At 35.4% G+C, this 21288-nt stretch overlaps 1 protein-coding gene and 1 pseudogene across 2 annotated transcripts; one reads left to right on the top strand and one right to left on the bottom strand.

Annotated features, from left to right (window-relative positions):
- The first annotated feature begins 526 nt into the window (after positions 1–526).
- On the top strand, positions 527–1939 carry LOC109189595 (annotated as a pseudogene).
- A 4418-nt stretch (positions 1940–6357) lies between these two features.
- On the bottom strand, positions 6358–13576 carry LOC109189596 (1-aminocyclopropane-1-carboxylate oxidase homolog 1-like). 2 transcript variants are annotated; one of them, XR_002055589.1, is made up of 4 exons: positions 13041–13576; positions 11924–12248; positions 11447–11785; positions 6358–6369 (listed from the first exon to the last, which is right to left on the bottom strand). XR_002055589.1 is itself a non-coding variant. In XM_019340207.1 (3 exons), exons 1-3 carry the CDS (start codon positions 13574–13576, stop codon positions 11534–11536), a joined length of 1113 nt encoding a protein of 370 aa, XP_019195752.1. In that variant the 3' UTR covers positions 11430–11533. The 2 variants fall into 2 exon arrangements, 1 of the variants encoding a protein (XP_019195752.1); XM_019340207.1 differs by lacking the exon at positions 6358–6369 and having other exon boundaries at positions 11430–11785.
- Positions 13577–21288: the final 7712 nt, after the last annotated feature.

Raw genomic sequence — 21288 nt, 5'->3', positions numbered from 1 at the left:
AACAAAATTCTAATAGACCATTTGCAGGAAATAATATTACTAAGTCATATATCATTAGACTCAAATTATTCTGACTTGACCCGTCTTATGAATTGAGTCCCGTGAGACGTTCTTATAGGAGAATTTACTTCTTTTTTTTTATTGAATCAAAGTGTGTTATGTTAATATGGAGTAGCAAATTAAATAACGTCATGTTAATATGGAGTAGCAAATAATGAAATAAAAAAATAAAAAAAAAATAAAAAAAAAAAGTAAAAGTATGGGTAGCATAACTCTAAAATAAATTATGTATGGATTTACACATCTCTCCAAATCCCAAATAGCCACATCATGGACCCGTGCACTAAATTTATGTTGAAGAAATTAGGGATTTGCATGAATCACGAGTGACTACGCTCACCATCGAACATTGTAAGGCATGAATAAAATTATATATAAATTACTCAAAATAAGACAAAACAACGCAAATTATAATTATATATATGATACGTACTCTAGCATGCAAGGCATCATCTTGTATAGAAAAATGGAAGCAACAAATTTGAAGCAATTTCAGTGCGAAAATGAAGAGGGATATGACAGGCAAAGTGAGCTGAAAGCCTTTGATGAGACCAAAGCTGGTGTGAAAGGTCTTGTTGATGCTGCCATAACCAAACTCCCAACAATCTTCATTCATCCAAAAACACCCCAAAACTCATCCAATAATGTTTCCACTGCCAACATCCCAATCATAGACCTCCAAGGCATTCATGGGAATGAGATGAAGCGCAGAGAGGTAGTTGAGGCAGTTGGAGAAGCATCTGAAACATGGGGATTCTTCCAAGTGGTGAATCATGGGATCCGAGGTAATGTTTTGGAGGAAATCAAGAGAGGGGTACGAGGATTCCATGAGCAAGATACAGAGGCGAAGAAGGAATGGTATACACGAGATTCGTCTAGGAGGGTACAGTACAGCAGCAACTTTGATCTGTATACTACACCAGCCGCTAATTGGAGGGACACTCTCTTCTGCGTCATGGCTCCTAATCCCCCTCACCCTCATCAACTTCCTCCTGTTTGCAGGTTTCCATCATATCTCTTTTGTGTTTAATTTGGTATATACATTATGCCACCTTTTTGCAATTCTCAGGTAGTCTAATTTAATATAATTAAGCTTTATTTGATATGATGCAGTGATATTCTTATTAAATACTCAAAAGAAGTACAAAAACTGGGGGGCGTTTTGTTTGAACTATTATCAGAGGCTTTAGGCCTCCATCCAAACTATCTCAAAGACATTGATTGCAACAAGGGGCTAGCTGTTTTGGGGCATTAAATATCCACCCTGTCCGGAACCAGATCTGACTTTAGGCACCAGCAAGCATGCCGATAACGATTTCCTCACAATTTTGCTTCAAGATCATCATAGAGGTGGCCTTCAAGTTCTTCACCAGAACCAGTGGGTTGATGTTCCTCCTTCCCCTGGAGCTCTAGTTGTCAACATAGGAGATCTTCTCCAGGCAAGCCGTTACAAGTTACATATTTAAATCTCATTTAACAAATTACTCAAAAATATTGTTTCAACTTGACTTGTTCATTAAATTTTGGACACTTTTGACTCGTATTTCATGCAAACAAATTAATTACTCTCTCTCTCTCTCTCTATATATATATATATATATATATATATATTGGTGTAGCTTGTAACAAATGATAGGTTCAAGAGCTCAGAACACAGAGTGCTGGCTAACCAACATGGTCCCGAGGATATCAGTAGCTTGTTTCTTTAATACATACATAGTGCCATTGTCACGGGTTTATGGACCAATTAAAGAACTATTGTCGACTGAGAATCCACCAAAGTATAAAGTATAGGGAAACCACAACTATGGAGTATGAAGCCCATTTTCATTCAAAGGGGTTTGATGGAACTTCTGCCTTGGTGCCTTTCAGGCTGTGAATTGGCGTTCTCTTTGTTTTTAGTAGCTACTAGCTGTTATTTAGGATTTTTCCATGTAATAAGGGCTACCAAATACCAATTCTTAAATGTTATTCGAATTAAAAGTACTATATTTAGCATATAGAGTGCTGATTGTTGGTCCCGAAGGGTTGGGGTACAAGTCTAGGGCAAATTATTGTATGGACCATGGTCCACACAATGTTAAGTGTACCATAATAAAAAGTACATTTTTAATATATTAAATGTATATTATTTTTGTACGGTATATACATTATACAATATAATGTATACTCAGTATAAAAATAATATACATCCCCTGAATATAATGTACATTATTTTTGTACTGAATGTACATTATTTTTGTACTGAATGTATATTATTTTACAGTATACAAAATATGGTCCATACAACTTGTGTGAATCATGGTCCACACAATAATGATTGCAAGTCTAGAGGGCAAGCCCGGTACTATCATTTTATAGGCCCAGTGCGTAGCAACAAAAACGGGTCCTATATTAAATTAATATATATTTTTATAATTTAAATTTAAATTAAATATGAAAAAATTACTAATGTCAAATAACTTGAAGATTTACAAATTTTTAACAATTATACATACACGTTAAAACAATTCTAGATTCATTCCTAAATCCAAAATAATTAATAACCGCATCAATGTTTTCATAAATAAAGTACTATAGTTTATTATAAAAACGAATAAATAATTTAAAATCAAATGAGCTTATAGAGAATCACATTATTATTATATATAATAAATAATAAAGTACATTTTAATAAAAATTTATAAAACAAAACTTACAAATAAGAGCATAGTATAAAATTTTAATTATTGGGAGCAATAAATCAAAATACTATAAACGTGATAAAAGATATTCATAATAAAATATGAAACATAATTAATTGGATACAATAATTCAAATAAAAAACACATAACAAATCACACATTTTCTATATTGATATCATATTTATAAATACTTTTTATTTATTTTTGAAAATAAATACTTTTTCTTTGAGTTAGATCAATTTCAAGTTCTTTCTAGATTAATTTGAATACGATGATACACAATAGAACTTCTAAACTACATTGACTAGATAATTCATAAAAAATCTAAACTATATATCTTTTACAATATTTTTCATAACTAAATCACAAAATATGTTACATATACATAACTCATTATAAAGTTCACAAAATAACACATATTTTAAATATAAGTAGTAAATTACTCGAACAGAAATAGATTCAAAATTTGATATGAATCACAAATCAATCTATATTATAAATTTCACTATAATTATAGAAAGGTAAAAAAAATCACAAAGTTACAAATTAAATTAAGAAATATAAATTAGAAATATAAATAAATTTATTTCATAAGTTACAATTTTAATACTATATAATAATATGTCTAAATTTATCTACTAAAAAGAAGGGAGGAAAAATTTAATGTTGAATTCATCTAGTAAAGAGAATGGGAGAAAAATTTAATGTAAAAGTACACATAAAGCAACTCAATCCCTTAACCTTCAGCATAAATACCTCAAATCAAACCAACTCAACTAACATCCAATTCGGTAATATAAGTTTATAATAGATTATTATACAAAACATCTATAGTATATATAAAAAGTAATGGGATAGGGTGTTGAGCCCTTTCCAAGCGTGGGCCCTGGGTAAGAGATCAGCCTGCCCTTCAATCGTTATGCTGTGCAACCGTGTACACCATGCATGATACACACGGTTGCAAAAACGACGTCGTTTTGACTAAAAATGCGCGTCCCACTTAAAAAAAATCAATTTCGATTCCCGTCAATAACATTATGTTGTACAAGACTCAGGCATACTAACAGACTCAGCATCATAGAATAATCATAAGAACTAACAGGCATCTTAAGTACGCAATACAAGACACGAAAGGTAGATAAACATACAAATAACAAGTAGAGGCAACGAAGGCATTCAATACAATCAATTAGCAAGTAGTCATCAAAGCACACCATTCATCCTCCAACCTTATACCAAGTTCCAACCTTGTAGCTCCCCTCCGTCCTTATATCAGTTCCAACCTATACCTCCAGGCTACCCTTATATCACCACCCCTTATGCCTCTAGGCAACTACATGCCCCCACCGACAAACCGCCTATGCAACCACCAACATATCAAGATGGTGCCGCATTGCCACTCAATGATCCGCACATCTAGTGCCACTATCAAGGGGTTAGCGCATATAGCTCTAACGTGACACCGTAGCACTTATAACTTGACCCATGCTCAAGGCAAGCTAGTCGAAGGTGGGTGTGTACCTTTATCATAGTCACCGCTATGGCATGTACCTTTAGTACAATGACCGGGCACAAGTGGTATCAACCGCCAACAATTCTTTTCCACCAATCACAATCTCATCATCATCATCATCATCATCAATCACACCGGTCATTGCGCAATGACCGCGATACTCATCATCATTCAATCAATCAACACATAATCACAAAACAAGCAAGACACAACAACAATGACACGTATCACAAATAAAATCCTAGAACAATGCCTAAAACACCAAACGAGAGTCATACACGACAAACGGGGTACAACGGGACACGGGGAAACAACAAATGGGGGAAAACACCACGAACCTTAACCGGTTTCCAGCGGGTAGGTGGCGGGTGGAGGGCCACCCGCCGGCGGCCACATGCTATTCCAGCGAGTGGCCGGCGGGCAGACCACCACCCGCCGGTTGCCCGCTGGAACAGTGAACGCGGGTAGCGGGTGGTCAGTCCCCCCACCTACCCCCAACTGATACACATGCAACTTTTGGTCCCGGGATCCCTCGTGGAACCCGAAACCATGTCCAACCACACTCATACACATAACGACAACACCACGTATACAATTAACGAAATCAAACCAAGAATCACACCAAATACATCTTAACACGACTCCTAAACATGCCAAGACCCTACATAAATCTTATAACGATTCAGGGACATCCGGAATCACAAGAACATCAAGAAATCTATATGCAAAGTCCCAAACACAAGTCCTAGGCTAGACTAAATACCCGATCATGCATAATCCCACCCAAATATACCAAAAGCATCATAATACAAGATTCACGATATAACCCTAGAGCTCTAGACATAATCAAAATTCAAGATCATTCGTATAAACATTCATAGTATCAAGAACATTAAGATTATCACATAAACATCAAGATTATCATATAAACATCAAGATCATCATATAAACATCAAGATTATCATATAAACACAATATAAACCCTAGGCAAAGCTCTATCAAGACTCAAACACAGAATCATATATCAAAGGAGCCAATGAATAAGATATAGCAAGGAAAATAGGTTTTGTCAAGACATGGGTTACCTCTTAGCCTTAATCAATATCCCTGGCTACTAAGGTTCTTATCTAAGATTCTTCCTTCAATTGATCTTTCTAGGCTAGCTGGTGGGGGATTTCCTTGGCTGGGGTTCCTGCGAGTGTTTTTGTGTGAGGGAAGGGAGAGGAAGGGTTCTATCTGATTCCTAATCCCCTATTTATATGTTAAGGGGAAAATTATTCAAGGTCTAAGTCATAAGGCCCACTTTCCTATTCCCTATGGGTTTAAGGTTCCTGGTTCAGGTAAGGGTTCACAATTCATCGTGGACCGCTCAGGTTAGTTGAGGGAATTATAATTGGATTAAATCCCTTTTTAATTATTTTAGTTAGCATAATTAATTTAATAATTAATTCAGATTTGAAGGTCGTAACACGGGGTGTTACACCCTCCCCCTAACAGAAAGCTTCGTCCCTGAAGCTTAGACGTGAATATTTCGACACTGACATCTATAAATTTAAGACGAAAAAGAAAATTAATTTTTTTTTTTTGAGTTGCGTCCACCACCGAACAATTTTTGTCCTTCATCCACCCACTCAAACTCAGTCTCACTCCTATTCAGTGAGTAGACTTTTCAAAGAGGAAAGAAAAATGCATTTTTAATTCTTTATTAGTTATTTCTATCTCTATTTTTTTTTATATATAAAAAAATTAGAGTTTTAATTTTTGAGCAACAAAATTATTAAATTATATTAATATTTTAATTAGTACATAAATATTTTAATATTTTTAATGTTCATTCTTTCGTTATACATTTCTTAGTCTCGATATTTTATTTATAAAATAAAAAACTTAATATTAACAGGTTCGTGTAGTAAAAATAGAAACGATGTATAATAATTGAAAAGGAAAAAATTTAGGAAAGAATGTTGTCAATTCTTTCTTTTGCATATAAAATTTTAAAACTGAAAAAGTTACAAAAAATAAAGATACAGAGTAATAAACTTTTAACATATTCATGTACTAAGTAAAATTTTAATGTTTAATAGTTTTGTTCTTCTAAGGTTAAAACTGTAACTTTTTGAAGAATTGATGGTATATTGCAACGATAAATAGTTATGAACTAAAATATATAACTTTTTATCTTATCAAAAAAAGGGCTGTGTGAGACCATCTCACGGGTCTCAATCCGTGAGACGGTGCAAATATTTGATTAATGGGTCAAATTTTTATTTAATAGGTTGGATCTTTAACCTCATTAATTAGAGATTCGACCTGTCTCACAGATTGAGACCCATGAGACGGTCTCGCGCAAGTTTTTGCCATAAAAAATTGTTAAAAACTTATAATATTAAAATTATCTACACAAAATGAAATTTAGAATTAAGAGTCAAATAAGCTCGCAAACTTTTATCAAAACAACAATTAAGCCATTGAACTAAAAAAAAAATACAAATAAACTCTTAAATTTACAAAATAAAGCAACTAAGTCCATTTGACCTCTTGTAACAAGCGATAACAATAATAATAACAACAACATTATTATCACCATCACCACCACCAACATCATCATTATTAAACAAAATATTTAAACCAAAAAAAAAAAAAAAATGCGACAAAGAGCTCTTGGTTGCTTCCAAGCCATAGCATCATCATTAATAACATGGCATTTTTTTTGTTTACAAGTCATTTTTTAAATGATAATGATAATGATAATGATAATGATAATGATAATGATAATGATAATGATAATGATAATGATAATGATAATAATAATAATAATAATAATAATAATAATAATAATAATAATAATAATAATAATAATAATCTCCACCTCTCTATTTTTATGTTTTTTGGATGCTTGTTTAAGACCATTGCCGTGAAAACTTCAAATTTGAAAGAGGCGGAAGCGGTGGAAGGAAGCGAGCTGAGTTTGGCGTCTCTTTCAAATCCAAAAGAAGCATCCATATTTTTTCCAAGAGGGACTTTTAAGTGTACAAATGATATGCATATTTATTGACTAATTATTTGTCAAAATATATTTTAGTTTGATTAGATTAAATAGGAGTTTATATTATAGTGGTCTGTTATTTTGTGGTGCATCAAAGAGATTAAGGAGTCCATTATATTGATAACAGAAGTTTGTTGGAGATTAGAATCTTCAGGCAGCATTTTAAATTAGGGTATGTTTGGAGACCCGAAAAATGACTTCTGAAAATTGTTTTTCGAATTTTTAGTGTTTGGCAAGAGGGGGGAAAATGAGGTCAAAGGAAAATGATGCATTAGTCAAAAAAAATAGGTATGTTTTGGGAGAAAATGACTTTCCTTTTTTTTTGGGGATGTCATTTTCCAAGGGATGCACATGCAAAATTTTTTGGGCCTAATTTTTTGCGGGTTTTTGCAAGTCAGCCCACCAAACCCGAAAGCTAGGGTGCATGCAACCAAAGCCCGCCTCAAGCGGGTTGACGGGCCCCGTGGGACGGTTTGCAGACTTTTTTTTCTTTTTTTTTTTTTTAATTCAAAGTTAAAAAAAAAAAAAAAAAAAAAAAAAAAGAGTAAAGCCTACAAATAATATTAATTTTTTCGTATTTAAAAATTTTAAAAAAAATTATATATTTTAAAATGTTATATATATATATATATATATATATATATATATATATATATATATATATATATAATACTGTCAAAGTGGGTCGAAGCCCGCAGATTTGCTGGCCTCCGCCCTGCAGTGGGGCGAATTAGACTCATAGAAAAATAGGCGCGCGAAAATGCGGGTCTAACGGGACAGGCCAAAATTGACCCGCAGCCCCCACGGGCTAACCCGTGCGGGCCGTGGGCCTGCCCGTAGCCCGCACAAATTTTTTTAAAAAAATTAAATATACATATGTTACAGTGTAACAAATGCTATGTTTACCTATGTAACATTATATATATATATATATATATATATATATATATATATATATATATATATATATATATATATATATATATATATATATTATTAATTTTTGAACACAAAAAAATTTAATATTATTTCTATATTTTACTTATTCTTTTGAACTTTGAATTCAACAAAGACAAAAGCTATAAAAAAAATGTGGGCCGGCCGCTTTAACAATATTAATATATATATATATATATATATATATATATATATATATATATATATATATATATATATATATATATATATATCAAAAGAGTGCTATTCACAAAAAAATTTTATCAAAAATATCAAACAATTAAAATGTTGAAGTATTCAATTATTTTCATTTTCCTACTCATTTTTTGGAAAATGAACCAAACACATAAAGACAATTTTCCGTTGTGTAGCCAAACACCAGAAAGGAAAATGTTTACTGGAAAATGATTCATTTTTCAGAAGTCATTTTCCTGCTTTCCAAATGGAGCCTAAGTGACTCTCCTTATTTCAAGGAAATCTTTGTTCAACTTCTCCAAGATTTAAGAGTCCTAATGAAAGTATGTAACACCCCCAAATTTCTAACACGAGATTAAAAATAAGGAGATAATATTCCATTTTAGAAAGAGTTCAAGTGCGGGAAGCTAAAACAACAGTAAAATTTAAGGGTGTCACGCTACATTTGGGCCAACCAAAGCCCAAATGCTAAGGCTACTAACCAAAAGTTCACGAGCCAAATCTAACACAATAATAAAGCCAATACATTAAGTCTAAACATAAGCCAACTACGAAGTCCTTCAATGTCATCTAAGGTAGGGAGTAAGATTACACTAACAAAACTAGATAGTGCGCTCTCGAATACCTCTACTCCATACATGAAAATATAGTTAAAATGTTAGCGAATAATGCTAAGTAAATTCCCACTCCACCATGTAAAACTACATACTTATACTTTTTGATAATCAAAATAGGTTTTGCAACATATTTACCATCAAACAAACCCTATAGGAAGGTTTTCAAAGGACATGTACACAGTTAGAACGGTAGATTCAGAAGCAGGAACTCACATTCATAAAACACAAATAAACCATACTCAACTTTAGAGAAACACTTGATGATATCATTCACGCTACCTCAACTCAAGACTAATATAATAGAGGAATTACATCAAAAGACTCACGTACGACATTCTAAATAACAAATCATTAACCAAGTATATTCATAGCATAGAGATAAGCAGAAGAAATATGTCACGCAATATTTCAAATAACTTCCCAAACCATATCGTAGTCACATCAGCGATTCAATTCTCATTTTCAAGTATTAGCATATCATAATAATATTCAAGTGGAATCATTCACAGTATCGAAGCATCATAGGCAAGTGTGGAGATAATAATGAATCTAGCAAGGCAGGAACTCCACCGCAGTGAAGCCCAGTGAACGGTGCTTCCCACACATCCGCCACCACCGCCCAATCAGCGGAACTTCACCCAATCACAATAACCTAGCAAGGCAGGAACTCCACCGCAGTGAAGCCTAGTGGACGATGCTTCCCACACATCTGTCACCACCGCCCAACCAGCAAAACCTTACTTAATCACAATAACCTAGCAAGGTAGAACTCCACCGCAGTGAAGCCTACTGAACGGTGTTTCCCACACATCCGTCACCACCGCCCAACCAACGGAACGTTACTTAATTACAATAACCTAGCAAGGAGTTAAGCCCATTTGATTCAATTCATGAATTAGCCCACTATGAGAGAACTCCACCACAGTGAAGCCTAGTGAACGGTGTTTCCCACACATCCGTCACCATCGCCCAACCAGCGGAACCTTACTTAAATAACCCATGATATGTTTCTACCATGTTACTGCACAATAATCATACTTGCACAGAGTCGGAACTCAATCTCCCCACAGTCCATCACGATTCAATCATTAGGATAACCTCCAAGATAGTTCATTTCAAGACACATCCACCAAGCATTGAAATACATAGTATCCTCAAAACAAATGCATATAGCATTACTATAGATCATTCATATTTAAAATTATAAAGTTCCAAGGTTTATACTAGTCCAAGTATAGATATATACACAATAGGTTTTCCAAACTCTTTATAAATATAAATATAGGTTATCAAAATATATGATTCAATATATAAATTATATAGGTATTTAAAATAGGGTTTTGCTAAGGAATACCACTCAATTTACAAAAGATTAGAGACTCATAAGACTTCACATGCAACAGATCAGATTTTGAGCAGAATATACACCAAAATGCGATGGAATAAAATAAACGAAGCTGAAACAGTAAGATGGGAGTTTCTGATGGCTCTTTCATTGTGGGGAGTATTAAGGAATAGTATTATTACTTGTTATTATTGTTTATTCTTCTTATATTTAAATTCTCAGGCTCATCTTATTATTCTCCAATCCTCTGTTAGTTTGCACATAGATAGCTAGTTGTTACCACACTTCTTCATGAATATAAAGGGTTGTGATGTATGAATAGGATAATCAGTTTCACTTCTATTATATTCTCACAAGCTGTTAGCTGATTACCTACAAAATGACTTTCTCAAAAATTTATTGAAAATGCTACTTTGAACAACTTTGTGAATTTTAGCATTTTGGAACAATAAGTTGTTACAAAAAAAAACTAATTAATCAAACACTCATATTGATTGTTTAACCAAGTCAAACAGCTAATAATGGTCAAATAAATCAAAATTGACTGATAGGCTAACTATTTTACCAAACAACGCCATTATTTTTGAAGTATGAATCAAACCATAAAAGATTAATTCTTCTCAATAAACAATTATATAACCAACATTCTTGATAAATAAATAAATAAATTCCTACTAACCTAAAATAATATTTTTACTCCATAGTACTAAAATACTCCGTATTATTGTTTAAAATGTTATTAGTTATATCTAAATTAAAACTTTAACGACATGTTTGGTTCACCGAATGAATTTTGAAAGAATAGAGATGCTATTTTATAAGGGTATTTTTGGTCTTTGTAATGTAAAAGTTATTCCCAAGAGTATGAGAATAGCTAATATCAAGGCCCCCCTATGAATGGCTATTCCCCTTGCAAATGGAATAATTCATTCCTAGGAACGTTATTCCCGTGATAAAATGACCAAAACAATGAAATATGTCTATTTCCAGTAATGTTATTCCATTCCTGGTCTATTCTATGAACCAAACATACTTGTTGCTATATAAATTTTGAACAATTACTTTGAAAATTCTCAAATAACAGTAGCTACTAATACAAACAAAGAGAATTGGCATTCACAACCTGAAATGCAACAAGGCAGAGGTTCCATCAAGACCCTTTGCATGAAAATGTGCTACATACTCCTTGACCGTGGTTTCCCTATACTTGGGTGGATTCTCATTCGACAATAGTTCCTTAATTGGTCCATAAATTCGCGACAATGGCAACAAGTTTGTACTAAAGAAACATGCCACTGATATCCTGGGACCACATTGGTTAGCCAACACTCTATGTTCTGAACTCTTGAACCTATCATTCGTCACAAGCTGCCCCAAGAAGAAAAGGTAATTACAATAATTATATTTGTTTGGTTCAAAAAACAAATTCAAAACTTAAGCTCCAGCACAAATTTAAATAAACAAGTCAAGTTCAAACAATATTTTCACGATGTAATTAACGCTTACCTGGAGAAGATCTCCAATGTTGACGACTAGTGCCCCCGGGGTAGGGGGAACATCAACCCACTGGTTCTGGTGAAGAACTTGAAGGCCACCTATATCATCATCTTGAAGCAAAATTGTGAAGAAATCGTTATCGGCATGCTTGCTAGTGCCTAAAGTAAGGTCTGGTTCTGGACAGGCTGGGTAGTAATGCCCCAAAATACTTAGCCCCTTATTGCACTCAATGTTGTTGAGATAGTTTGGATGGAGGCCTAAAGCCTCTGATAGTAGTTCAAACAAAACACCCCCCAGTTTTTGCACTTCCTTGGAGTATTTGATAAGAATATCACTGCATCGATGGTTAACAAAATTACATCCGAATTGTCAAAGATTGGTTGATTGCTTCAAGAATTTAGTATTATTTGAGAAAATTATCGATTTGGTCCTCCGACTATGAGGATTTTACCAATTTGGTCCTTGACTTTCAAAATTCCTCAATTTCGTCCTTGACAATGCCATTTTTACCCGATTTGGTCCTAAGTGTTAATTGGATTTTTACATGATTTCGTCCTCGACTATGCCACTTTAGGACCAAATTCAAATTTTAAACATTTAATATGTAAATTGTAAACATTCATTATATAAATTGTATATTTTAGACTCGGGTCCACCTTGCAAGGTGGACATAAGTCCATAGTATAATTGTCCAATTGTTATGCCATGGAACCGTGTCCAGCTTTCATAATTACTTACTGAACTCTATGTTCATAATTATTATAGAACTCTATGTTCATAAATTTTGAACTTCAAATTCACAATTATTGAACTTTATGTTCATAATTTTTTAACTTTATATTCACAATTATGACAATTTTAAAATCGTGTCCACCTTCCACAGCATAATTTGCCATAATTGTCCCTCATAGAAGGCAAGACATATATATAAAGGGTATTTTTATATTTTGATTGAATTTTTTAATCTATCTAAACACAATAATACAATCCATAAAGTCTATTTTTTGGACAACTAAAAAATTTCTTTAGTACATTTCTGTATTTCAGAAATATGATTCTTAATTATTCTTTCAAAATTCAACCAAACATGCTAACTAGAGAAACAGAATCATGTAATATAGTATACCTGCAAACAGGAGGAAGTTGATGAGGGTGAGGGGGATTAGGAGCCATGACGCAGAAGAGAGTGTCCCTCCAATTAGCGGCTGGTGTAGTATACAGATCAAAGTTGCTGCTGTACTGTACCCTCCTAGACGAATCTCGTGTATACCATTCCTTCTTCGCCTCTGTATCTTGCTCATGGAATCCTCGTACCCCTCTCTTGATTTCCTCCAAAACATTACCTGGGATCCCATGATTCACCACTTGGAAGAATCCCCATGTTTCAGATGCTTCTCCAACTGCCTCAACTACCTCTCTGCGCTTCATCTCATTCCCATGAATGCCTTGGAGGTCTATGATTGGGATGTTGGCAGTGGAAACATTATTGGATGAGTTTTGGGGTGTTTTTGGATGAATGAAGATTGTTGGGAGTTTGGTTATGGCAGCATCAACAAGACCTTTCACACCAGCTTTGGTCTCATCAAAGGCTTTCAGCTCACTTTGCCTGTCATATCCCTCTTCATTTTCGCACTGAAATTGCTTCAAATTTGTTGCTTCCATTTTAACTAAAACCCAAGGAGAAATGGGGAGATTGGTTCAGATTTCTAGCTCACCGTTCTGGAAATAGATATGGAAATTGGAATGTAGCGTTCTGATTTTGCCACCACGTGATCCATGATGTCGTGCGTCGTTGAAATGTGGATTGTGATCCATTACGTATTGCTTTTGTCTTCTTCTTCTTTTTTTTTTTTTTTAAAATTTTTTTTTATAGTTAATTCTTTTTTTGGTCATAAATTTAGAGGTGGCAGACAATCTACTTTTAGTCTTTTTTTTTTTAAAGAATAACAGCATTTTGGTCTTAATATTATTGTCTCATGATCATTTTTAATCTTTCATTAACAAAATCATTGAAATATCATTAAATACAACGACATTTCGATCTTTTTTATACAGGAGCGGCCATGGGCAATTGGGCAAACATGACCAAGGCCATTGCACAGGGCCCCCAATTTTTGGAGGCGCCATATTGCCCATAATATGTCATATGATATATATACCAATAGTTATGTGACACCCCAGAAATTCACTCTTTAAACCCGAATTAATTTCTTAATTAATTCCTTTTTGCCTTACTATTTCTTTTTTAATTCCCCTTTGAAATTAGTTAAGGGGCCTAGTTTGACCAATTCCTTAGTCTTTTAATTTGGTCAATGGGTGGACCTTATGCTTTATTTCTTGTACTCTAGACTTTAATTTTCTTCTAGTCTTTATGTGGAAAGAAGGGTCCTTTTGGTCTTTTCACCAATTTCTAACTTTAACCCTAACCTAACCTAGACATCCCAAGTTATTTTTCAGGATTTCTCCTTCTCTCTACACCCTCCTTTCTTGCTCTCCACTCCTCCTTCTCTCCAAGAAAACCCCTAGAGTTCATCTTCACATTTCTTCAAGAAATGCAAGCCAAGATTCTAACTTTCTAGTACTCCAAGACAAGAAGTGGTAAGATCTATCTTCCTACACCTTTTCCATACAAGATTCCTTCATCTCTCCCTAAATATTTCTTTTATCTTGTTGGATTTTGGGAGTTTGTAGAAGATCTAGTGGTGGGTGAGTTGCTAGGTCGATCTAGAGGAGCTTTTGGTCTTGCTTTGAGGTTCAAGAAGGTGTTCTTAGGCTACAAGAGGTAACACATGCTCTACAAAACCTATTTTATACTTGCTATGATGATTCTTGCTATTCTATTGATGTTCTTGATGTTCATGAGTGATTTGATGCATAATCTTGTGTTTATGCATGTTTAGAGCTTGTATCTAGGGTTCTTAAATGCTATCTTTTGAGCTATTCATATGTTCAAGTCATTTCCTTGTGAAATGTGAGGTTTTGGACTTGAACTTGGAAATGTTGATATTTTTCCCCGAAGGAAAATTTGGTGGGTACAGGTGTGTACCCGCGAGCGGAACCGTGGGTGGCTGTCCACCCGCCATTCCACCAGCGGGTGGTGGGTTGGTACACAGTGGGCGGAACCGCGGGTGGTTGTCCACCCGCTGGTACACAACAGGGGGAATGACAGGCGGTTGTCCACCCACCGTTCCGCCCACTAGTACGGTGTAATGATTTCTTGACCTATTGTTTTGTTGATCCATTGTGCACTTTGGTGTCTTGATTGATGTTTCGTAAGTCTAGAACGGTGTCTTAAGTATCTGTGACAGGATTATGAGTCTTGAATCGTGCATATGGTCCAACCTTGTGATTCGTTGGATTAATGTGAAGTTGTTGATGTTCGATTGAACCGTTATGTTTATCCTTTTGATGTACATGCTAGTTATGATGTTATTGATGCTAGTATGTGTTGTTCATTCGTTCTCATTGAGGATTGGCAACTTGTGCTGCCAATCATGGTAATCTTTGGATTAAAGTCTATCGTTGTCTTGATTGATGATTCATGTCTTTCATTGAAATCAATCGATTGAATCCCTTGATATGATCTTGTACAAATGTTGTACCTTATCATGATTATTCCTTGATTAAGCTATTGTTGAATTTATCTCTTGATGTACACACTTCGTGTGGAATCTATGATTTGTTGTATTTCTAGATTCCGTGTGTATTGACTCCTGTTGAGATGTGGAATTGTTGTGATAGATTCGATATGGCGGAACAGTGGACAGTGTGGGGACTTATGTGATATTGATATGTGTGGCGAGCCTCTGGCTCTGTTTGCAATGGGTCATGTTGGTGTGGGAAGCCCTTGACAGGTCGATGGTGTGGAAAGCCCCGATTAACCATTGTGTACTGATCCGGTAGTGAGAAAAGCTCCGGGTTCCCGTTTGGATACTTATGATTTGTGGGCAACTTGGGAAACTTATTCCAGTTGCTAGAGAAGGTAACTAACCCGTTGGGCTTGGAATCCCAATAAGGGGTGTATACACTTAAAGTTGCTAGATCTGTTTCCATTGGGCTGCGGTCTGGGTCGTTGCGATGACTCTATAGTATGTGATTGATGATTTGGCCACACTGGTCCACTATGATTCGGGTCGTTGCGATGACTCCACGATGAATAACTTGGTTTGTCTATGTCCTGCGTGGACTTGGAACGTATCATTGAAAGTGATCCTTGACTTTCTATTGCTTATGAGCATGATTGATGTTATCCCTTGATTGATTATCGTATGATGTATCTTGTTGATGAGTAAGGTTGCTTCTGTTATCTTACTTATCTTTTGAGTAACCATTTGATGTCGGTCTTTATCTGAGAGTGAACTATGATGAGTCTTGTGATATCTCTATTCCTTGTTTTAAAGACTATATATATGTACTTCCAGTCTCAAATGGTTTTATTATATTTATATTATATGGTACTCAACGCGTATTGGTGGGTTACCAGCTTTATTCACTGACGGGTGCTATCCCTTATGTTTTACAGGTGTTGAATAGATCAGGAGAGTGCGCTAGTGGAAGAGTTAGATAGCGTAGCCTCCCTTTTGTCCATAGCCTAGTAGTAGTTTGGCCTGCGAGCCTTGATCTTGTAGACCTTTGGTTGATAGTTTTGTAAAGCCTGTGCAACTCGGTTTGGTGAACTTAGTTGTGGCATAACACCCCGGTTTTGTTTAGTTGGCTTCCGCTTTGCTTGATCTTAATGTTTAGTTTTATCCTTCTGTCTTAAACTTAAATTGCTTAGTTTATCTTGTTAAAATCAGAGGGTGTTACAAGTTATGCGGTGGAATCGTGTTCACCATGCGAGATAGATCCATAATTTTTAAGTTGTAGATTCATAATTTCTATACTGTAGATTCATAACATCTATACTGTAGATTCATAATTTCTATACCGTAAATTCATAATATAGTTATGTGATTTGTGAATACAGAGTTCAACAATTGAGATATATGAACATCGATTCATAATTTCTATACTGTAGATTCATAATTTCTATACTATAGATTCATAATTTATGTACTGTAGATTCATAATATCTGTACTGCGAAGACGAAATAATGCAATTGCGAAGAGAGAAACGTCGTTAACAACAAATGAAAAACAAAATTATGAATCTACATCATAGAAATTATGGATCTACCCCTGTGTTCACCATGCGCATGGTGAACACGTTTCCACAGCATAATTTGCGTATATATACTATATAGCAGGCAGCAGCCTGCTATATAATATGTATATCGATAATATTTTTTATTTTTTATTTTTTTTACAATTGGACCCCAAAATTTGGGGGTCAAATTATTAAAAAAAAATTATATATATATATATATATATATATATATATATATATATATATATATATATATATATATATATATATATATATATATATATATATATATATATAACTGCACCATGTTCTGAGCCGTTGGATGATGCAACATCAAGGGTGTGCACAGGTTCTCAAGTTCACACAACGAGGTAGGTTCTCACCTGAAAATAAACCTATATATATATATATATATATATATATATGTGTGTGTGTGTGTGTGTGTGTGTGTGTGTGTGTGTGTGTGTGTGTGTGTGTGTGTGTGTGTGTGTGTGTGTGTGTGTGTGTGTGTGTGTGTGTGTGTGTGTGTGGTAGAGTCCCAGTGAGAACATGTGTTTAGGTGAGAACGTGAGAACACATCATGTGCATTCATCTAATATTTTTTAATGGTCTAGATTAGATTAAGTGTGTGCGAACGCGCATTAAATGTGTGCAAACGCGATTTAGTGTGTTTGCACACATTTAATGCGCATTCGCACACACTTAATCTAATCTAGATCATTAAAAAAATATTAGATAGATGCACATGATGTGCTCTCACGTTCTCGCCTAAGCACATGTTCTCATATGATCCTAACTCTATATATATATATATATATAATTCAGTTCCCGTGCGGTTGTAAGGTTAAATTTGAGCCATTGATCTTGCCTAAATCAACATCCAGGATTAACAGAGATTAAAAAACGTGGTGACAATTTGGTTTTTTTTGCATCTATATTGACGATGATCTGGTTGATGTCAATAAATAAACTGTCATAAATTTTGTTGATACAGGAGAAACATATAACAGAGATTTAATAGTCGTCGACGACACATTTGCCTATGCAGTTGCCTGTAATATTCCACATAATAATCTGGATCCAGAACCAAAGTCAATAACAGAGTGCCAGAAGCGCTCTGACTGGTTGAAGTGGAAACAGGCAATTGAGGCAGAGTTCAACTCGCTTAATCAAAGAAAAGTGTTTGGTCCCACCGTACTTACCCCAAAAGATGTGATCCCATTAGGATCTAAGTGGGTATTCGTACGAAAGAGGAATGAAAATAATGAGGTGGTTAGATATAAAGCGAGATTGGTAGCTTAGGGGTTCACGCAGAGACCCGGAATTGATTTTGATCAAACATACTCTCCTGTTATTGATGACATTTCATTCCGCTATTTAATATCACTGACAGTAAATATGAAATTAGATATGCAGTTGATGGATGTAGTGACAGCTTACCTTTATGGGTCACTAAATGCTGATATATACATGAAAATATCCGAGAGTATTCAAAATTTCAATATAAGGGAGAAAGATCGAAACATGTATAGCATCAAACTTCAAAGGTCATTATATGGCTTGAAGTAATCCGGTAGAATGTGGTATAATCATTTTAGTGAATTCCTCCTGAAGAAGGGATATGAGAAAAATGATATTTGTCCTTGTATATTCATTAAGAAGTCATCTAATGGCTTCTGTATTATATCTGTCTATGTCAATGACATGAACCTTATTGGGACAAAGGAAGATCATCTAGAAGCATGTTTCATGCTTAAAGGCAGAATTCGAAATAAAAGATTTGGGAAAAACCAAGTTTTTGTCTCGGCCTGCAGATCGAGCATCTCCCCAATGGAATTTTCATTCACCAAGCTAACTATGTTAATAAATTATTGGAGAAATTCTATATGGAGTCCAATGGTAGTCCGGTCCCTTGAAGTGGAAAAGGACCCATTTAGACCTAAGGAGGATAATGAGGACGTACTAGGGCCTGAAGTTCCTTACCTAAGTGCTATTGGAGCCTTGCTTTATCTGGCTAATTACACTAGACCGGATATTGCATTCTCGGTGAATTTACTTGCTAGATATAGTGCTTCTCCAACTAGAAGACATTGGAGTGGAATAAATCATATCTTTAGATATCTCAAAAGGACAAAAGACCTTGGTTTTTATTTTGAAAACAACCAAGACATTACTTTGACGGGGTATTTAGACGCTGGTTATATGTCTGACCCTCATTGTAACACCCCTAAATTTCAAGATATTTAAAACCTATAAAATAATGGCTAATCTCTTATTAATTCCCAAACAGAGCATAAACTAGACATAGTAGTCGGGGTGCTATGCCACATCTGAGCTGGAGAACTCAGATGCACAGGCTAAACTAACTAACAAAGCATAAACCTTAACTAATACCCAAATACAAATCAAGGCATGCAGACCATCTCATCCAGGCTAGAACTATCTAAACTAAGTCCACGAATCCACTAGCGCGCTCCGAAGCCACTCACTGTCCCTGAAAAACATTCGGTATAACAACCGTCAGCGAATAATGCTGGTAACCCACTCCAACGCGTTAAGTACAATATAGGTAGATATAAGAAACTCATTTTGAAACTGGAATACATATATAATCCTGAGTAACTCTAATTTAAATCCGAGAACAGACTCAACAATCAATAGCAAATACATTCAATATAATTAAACATAAAGATTCTAACATGCATCCTAAGGTCACAAGACTACACAATACAAACAATATCTATACCCAGTTATCATCACAGTCAAACAATCAACAATAAGACACATATTGGTGCACACACATATGGTGGTGCCGCAGGACCATTCACATGACCCAAACCTTGAGTTCCATTGCCAAGGGGTCAGTGCATATAGCTCTGACATGGCCCTGCAGCACTTTAACTTGTACCACAGCACAAGGAAGAACCAAACAATTGATCGCAACCAATCAATGAATCGCAGCTCATTCATATCATAAATGTTTGATCGCAACCAAACTATGGACCGTAGCCCTATTATCATATATGTCTAATTGCAACCAGACTATGGACCGCAGCCCTATTAATATATATAACAGCCGATTGTTCTCAACCAATCCAACTGCCTGTATAGCCGACCGATCGCAACCGATCGGGTTAATACCTGGTTGTTCTCAACCAACCAGATAGTCATTATAGCCAATTGATCGCAACCAATTGGGTCATCATGCACAACAACATAGAAGCCAATCAACAAGCAACCCACATTAACACATAACGAGGGGGAATCATCGGGGAACACGTAACCCAACATAACTCATCCATAACAAATCACATTAACCCACCCACGACACTCCTACGGGATCATACAACTACCTCCTAGGCCAACGGGATACCAATTCAACTCGCATGCAACACACAAGACTCTTTTATCCTAAGAACGGTACTCGATACATCAAACTAGACTCACAAACACCGATGGGGTACAACGGGACACAGCCACACAGGGAAACAACAAACTGGGGAAAACATCACATTACCCACCAACTTTCCAGCGGGTGGAAGACTACCCGCCGGTCACCTGCCGGTGGCGGCTTCAGTTCCAGCGGGTGCCCGGCGGGCAGTCGCTTGCCCGCTGGGAACTGGGCAAGGGGGCAACGAGTAGGTGGTGGGCACCCCTGCCCCCACCTACCCCCACTGACTCATATGTAATATTTCGGTCCCGGGATCTTTCGTGGAACCCAAAACCATGTCCAGACACATTCAAACATAAACGACAACACCACGTATTCAAGTAACGGAATTAAACCAAGAATCTCACCAAATACACCCTAACACGATTCCTAAACATGTCAAGACTCAACATAAATCACATAACGATCCAGGGACATCTGAGATCACAAGAACATCAAGAAACCTATATGCAAAGTCCTAGACACAAGTCCTAGACTAGACTCAACACCCGATCATGCAACATCCCACCCAAATATACCAAGAATGTTATAATACGAAATCCACGTTACAACCCTAGGGCTCTAGACATAATCAAAATACCAGACTGTTCATATAATTTATCATAGTATCAAGAACGTCAAGATTACCACATAAGCATCAAGATCAACACATAAACATCAAGATTATCACATAAACACAATATAAACCCTAGGCAAAGCTCTATCAAGACTCAAGCACCGAATCATATATCAAAGGAGCCAATGAATAAGATATAGCAAGGAAAATAGGTTTTGTTG

Source organism: Ipomoea nil, unplaced genomic scaffold, assembly GCF_001879475.1.
Source record: "Ipomoea nil cultivar Tokyo-kokei standard unplaced genomic scaffold, Asagao_1.1 scaffold1558, whole genome shotgun sequence".
In the NCBI taxonomy this organism is placed as follows: domain Eukaryota; kingdom Viridiplantae; phylum Streptophyta; class Magnoliopsida; order Solanales; family Convolvulaceae; genus Ipomoea; species Ipomoea nil.
This window is presented reverse-complemented; position numbering and strand designations above follow the sequence as displayed.